Source organism: Ptychodera flava, chromosome 16 (genome assembly GCF_041260155.1).
Source record: "Ptychodera flava strain L36383 chromosome 16, AS_Pfla_20210202, whole genome shotgun sequence".
In the NCBI taxonomy this organism is placed as follows: Eukaryota; Metazoa; Hemichordata; class Enteropneusta; family Ptychoderidae; genus Ptychodera; species Ptychodera flava.
The window spans coordinates 26,198,783-26,204,782 of record NC_091943.1 but is presented as its reverse complement, the minus strand read 5'-3'; the positions used below and the strand labels follow the sequence as shown (position 1 = coordinate 26,204,782).

General features: G+C 41.6%; 1 protein-coding gene across 2 annotated transcripts in view; it reads right to left on the bottom strand.

Annotated features, from left to right (window-relative positions):
• LOC139114430 (GTPase-activating Rap/Ran-GAP domain-like protein 3) overlaps positions 1–2,033 on the bottom strand; it is a 288,529-nt gene extending 286,496 nt beyond the window's left edge. The window contains exon 1 of one of the 2 annotated variants that reach the window (XM_070676162.1): positions 694–2,033. In XM_070676162.1, coding sequence (XP_070532263.1) covers positions 694–1,043 — 350 coding nt within the window. In that variant the 5' untranslated portion in view covers positions 1,044–2,033. The remainder of the gene's footprint in view (positions 1–693) is intronic. The other variant, XM_070676161.1, reaches the window with a different exon arrangement.
• Between the last annotated feature and the right edge of the window lie 3,967 nt (positions 2,034–6,000).

The following is a 6,000-nucleotide window of genomic DNA, read 5'->3' as shown; positions in this document are numbered from 1 at the left end:
AATCACAAAATCTTTACAAGATAAGTACGGTATTAAATCAAGGACGGTTCAACAAATGGAGAAAAAAAACAACTTCTGTATGTGATTTTTTAAAAATTTATTCCTGCATTTGCAAGCTCTCTGGTTAAGTATGAGACTGGAGAGCACGTCCCGTGACGCGCGTCAGCCTGCGCAGGAACTATTGATGACGTATAAAGCGCGCTCCTCGCCAGCAGAAGACGATTTACAATTGGGTCAACCCCGTGTTAGCGGTGGGTACTCCAATGACGCCGCACTTACCTCCACTCATGTCAGTTATTGAACTGAACTTACTCCATTTTTTTTCTGGATTTAAGGGTTTGCTCAGCAAGAGTCCAATTGATCTGCAAAAAAGCTTGGCAATCGCTCGACTACACAATCGGAAATATACTAACTGAAAGTCGATTGGGTTTTTTTTCACATTGGTTCTGTGTGTTCACTCTGTTTGGGGGACATCTCCAAGTAACGCCGTTGTAGACCCTTCCCCAATCAAATTATGATTTTAAAAAAATAGTTTCTCGTCAACAGAAAGGTAAATACAACTTCAAATTGGCGATGCTGAATGATGGCATTGTAACAAAGGCATAATAGTGATTTAATTAAATTTTTGTCATTGTTTTTTTTTTCATTTTCCAATCATTAAGTAATTACAACTGCATGCATCATCTTACTTACGCATCAGAGTCGTCATCGCTGGAGAATGGATCCTGATCGATGTCCAGTTCTGCCGAGGAATCGCCCTCTCGCCTGGCGGGTATCCGCATCCGCCTCAGCTCGTCGGCGTTCTCCTCGGAGATGCTCGCCATCGGCCACATAAAGCACACCGACTCTCTCACCATGGAGTGCAGTCCGCCGCGGCTCCCGGACTGCGTGCTCACATTGCTGTCCACGGTGCGCGCTTTCTGGATAAATCCGGCCCAGTGCCTCCGCAGAGTCCGGGCGCGGCTGGCACCTTTGACCTCCTCGCCGCCCTGCTTCGGCTGCAGAGGAGACGCCGAGTCGCTGAGTTGCCGTGCTTTGTCCATGCTTGAACCTTCAATGTCACTTGTATCCGTCAAGAATTAAAACCACCGCTGATTCCCCCTGTATCAGCGCTTTGTGCCAGGGCTTTGCGACATAACCATCAAAAATATGCAATCAAACAAGAATCTGTAATATGAGATGACTTATTTCAATCACGGACTCATTCACATATTGAAACTATTTTTCCAGGTTTCCATCCTTTGGCATCCGAAAGCCAGATAAACAACGTTAGGTTATACGGACGTGATCTTCAACGCTTGTGCGTGATCGAGCCCTTAATAACCACTACACAGGCATACACAGAGGAGGTGGGTTGAGAGAAAAAACCAAGCGATCCATATAAATGCAATAACATTCAACAGCTATACTGTTGTGAAATTGACAAGCCCAAGGGCACGCGGCAACGATGAAAAAAATGATAATTCCATGAAATTGGCAGCGCTTGAGCGACTTCCAAACAAGGCTGTGTGTGTCGGCGCACAAGCAGGTATTGCTTCCTTGAAATTCAATATAATGTCGACCAACAATCTAGAGAACTGGAGATTTTGTGAGTACACCTCACGTCGCCCGGACATGTGAACGTGTCACGTTCAGCGCAGCTTTGATGTACATAAAAATGCCATGGAAATTTAAAGGGTCATTTCCCTCGAGATATCGCATCAGGGTGCCCGGTGTCCACAGAAAGTGATTCCGGATGTTGGGAGCCGTTTGCTCACTGCGTTCCGTTTCATAGGTGTGGACCAGCTTCAAACGTAAAGGTATCCCTGTACTGGCCTTTGCGAGGGAGATTCTTCAAAAACACGCACACGCATTTACACACCTGGTCTGCAATACGCCGCACGCAACGTACGTTAACCTATATTGCGCTCTACTTTAGAAAATGCGTGGCTAGCTCAGAGGCCCCGGTGCCGTCCACTCCTGGATCAAGTGACAGCTATACAAAAACTGCGATAACATCCCGTAAGTGGGATTTTTTTGCCCAGAAGCTTGCCGCCTCAGTTGCGAGACAAATTTCCATCGTGGCATAAAACGCTATCCCTGGTGAACGCTTTAACAATAAACCCTCTTATGGCGGTCCACCTCCAACAGACCCTTTAGCTTGCTGAAAACATGTCCACAGTGACAGCAGCGTTAATCCTATAGAAACTGTGTTATGATCTTGGCAGCCTCTTTGAATTAATTTCTCTCTACATCCCTTGATATTTACTTTGGTTGTACTGGAATACGTTACGTGTTCACGTCACACATGCACTGTGCAATGGCACACGCGTTTAAGTACGCACGTACATGTAAATATGAATAACATAATTTCAGATACTGAGCCATCTGTGAAACCGCATTAATATTAAAAAATACATTCATGCCAACATACTGACAGACAGATAGACCCAAACTGATAGACAAGCAAATGCATTTATAGACATAGATACATACATACATAGATACATACATACATACATACATACATACATACATACATACATACATACATACATACATACATACATACATACATACATACATACATAGTGAGGTAGATAGAAGGATGAAAAAATCAATGGATGGATGGAAAGGCAGATAGATGGATGGATGGAGAGATATGGAGAGTAATGTCGGTTTCGAATTCACAACGTATGGCAACAAGTCACCTATACAAGACATGATGAAAGCAAAAACCGCCAGCTAAATCCCCAACCTTAAAAAAGTAATTTAAGTAAGTGAGATAGAAGTGCGTAGACGGATAGATAAAGCGATAAATAGATATGATTTCATAACAGATTCGAAGATTGTTACTTCATTATGTTAGAGATTTTACGTTATTGGTTTATCAGTGGCAAATGGAAGAAGGTGGTCACGTGACGGGGGATGGGCGGGGTTCACTTAATCTGCATTTCTGCCTTGATGTTCTTTTAGTTCCTTCCTGGATATCAAAAGGCTATTTATTTCTTAAGGTCTTAAGGTAGGAGCCAAAACCAACCAAAAATGCAAATACTACAAGAAATCTATGCGCATGACAGATCGTGAAATGAAAAAAGAAAGGTTTCAACATTGAGGAAACCTGGACAAGCGAGTCAGCTTTGGGGGTAAAACGGTAATCCATTTATAAGCCAATCACGCTATGCTATAATTTGAAACGGGGAAACGAATACAGTACAATCAGAAAGTAAAGTAACAGCGTTGTATTAAGATCTGTGTACCACACCAATAGCTGCGACGAGTTATTTTACCGCGCGTTGCTATTCAATCGCTGGTTAGAATAACGGATTATTTACCCATAAGCATGCCCTGCTGACTCGCGCCATCGCACCAATAGGCTGCACAACAAACGATGTAATTATAAAACCTTCAGATCTCACAGAGAAACACATATATCTAGCTTGACGTAATGCATCGCCGGGCTCTGCGAGTGTATACAATATGACACATAGGTTAGCTCGGGCGGGGCGGTTTGTTTTACGACGCCAAACAGCTTTCAGCTGAATACGATTGGCATGAAAATGTCGTTACAAGAAAGCGACTTTGCAAATATTATACGAAGTACAGGTGGGCTACTGAACCCAGACAGTAAAGGCTTCAGACTGCGATTCGATTAATCAAAACCGGTGGAATAAACCTCCGAGGAGGCATTATAAACAACCTGTTGGCTCAAAATTCCAAAGTCAAACACGAATCTGAATCCAATGCTATATCACTGCACTCTAGCCTTTTCAATTAACGTTACAGATATTAATGCCACTTAACGGAAGTACCGAGCCCTGAAAAGACTTTCTTTCAGCTATAAATGGAAACATATTGCATATTAAATTTCAGGACTCTTATTGTTATCGCGCAGGCTCCATCCTTCCGCGTCTCTGACTTCCATATCTCGCTACTTCGCGTGGACCCGCGGAAACCTTTGCAGCAATTCTACTACATTGACCGAAAATAGGTCTGAGCCTTCAGACAGGATGCAAAACAAGCATTACAAATTCTTTTATGCAAAACACGCCAGTAGAAAAGATTCAAATTGGCCGGCAAATTATTAGACATCCTCCCTGAATGAAGATAAATAGATCTCTTTTTCTATAGAAATAGATCAATTTTGAATGCTATTTTATTTTGCTCGACCTTCGAACCGTTCGAGTGCTTGGAAATGGAGATATCAATTGAAATCGAATCTGAGGAAAGATGCGGCTCACACAAATGCTGTGTCGGCGTGGTTCATAGCCTCAGGTCGTATTCTATTCCTTCAGTCAGTATGGCGTGCTGAATACTCAAACTATTCATGCCTTTTAAGTATTTGTGTAAACTACTGTTTACTCGGATCCTTGAATGTCGCGGGCAGCGCTATAGTTTTAAAGGGAGGTGGTCGTCGAAACTGCGCATGTGCAACTTTCTTGTTTACAAACAATGTATTTCATGCACTATATGTGGATGCATCATGTCAAAATAGCTGAGACTTTTATATTTTACGATGTACATTAAGACAAACATGTTTTAATTTTCATTAATCGCCAACGTAGCTTGGATACACTGTTTATATCGGTCGTGGGGGTCCAGAGCGATCTTTGAGCGCCGTTCCGACGACCACCGCCCTTTAAGAGTTGGGGCGGGACGCACGTCTTGCATAATGACGTTATTTTTGGACGGAGCTCTACATCGGATAGATTTTAAATTCGCAGAAGGGTAAGAAGTCCATACAGATACCATCACAAACGTGAACAGACACCACAAATCTACCATGCTCAGGCCCCTTGTCCAGTCGTAAAATGAAATTCAAATATCAGTGAGCTGGCACTAATTAAGTTTTGCTTCGCGACAAAATATATCACTGTGTCTTTTAATCGTACCCGCCTGGACTTTTAGATGGATATAGGAGTAGCTATAATATGCTATATACATTTATATAGAAATGAATGAAATTCCAAAATTAAATTTCTTGTACACATATGCACTTCCAACAACCCTATTCTAATCAAGTACATTTATGTCAATTATCCAACGTCGATATTATTATGCACAAGTATGGCAAGTTTTAGGGAAAATTATTCAGAGTTTTGTCATAGACTCCCATGTATAGTGGATCAGCATTTTCAATGAAATTCAAAAATCATATTTCTTTTACATATATGCACTTAAACCACCCTATTCTAGTCAATATCAATTATCAAACGTCTTCAAACGCACAGATATCGCTAGTTTTACATTGAAAAAAATGTTCATAGATTTCTCATAGACTACCATGTATTGTGAATCAACATTATCAGTGAAATCCAAAAATCAATTTTTGGTACACATATGCACCTTTTACCTGCCATTCAAGCAAAGTACATTTACATTAATTATCAAACATATATAAATGTACAGATATAACCCGTTTTTATGGGAAAATGTTTATAGTTTGCCCAATAGACTCCGTGTATTATGATTTGACATTTTTGGGTGAAGCACTATATCGGCCACATGCCTTCTAGCACTTGCGCAAAAAATTGGCGACCCCCGCCCACCCCGAAAAGGAATGCTTGAAATTTCATTGCCCTTTAAAATACTTGCAAAAAAAAAAAATTGTGACCCACCTGTATTTTCTGTACCATCCCTTTAAGGGGGATTTCAAAATTGCAGCAAGTCAGAGGGGAGATTTGAACGCGTTGTGAGTTTGTTAGCGGGGGCATTTGGAAAAATCTGAGATAATTTTTTTGATTCTCCCGCCCGGCCCTTCTCCAGAGGTATTTGTGAATGCAGCCTAAGCGAAAGGTAACAAATGTAGGTATTACGCGATAATATAGCAAAGTTGACGTCAAAGTGAATGACCTCCGTGACAATATTATTGCTTCACCTAAGTTTGTTCTGAAGCTCGATACACACGGCGTCGATCAGTTGTTGTTAGGCAGCGTAATTAGGAAACTTAATAGATTTGATTGCACTGAAAACTCACCAACGGCCGTGTGCGGTGTAAAGTGAGTGCGACGAACAAGATGC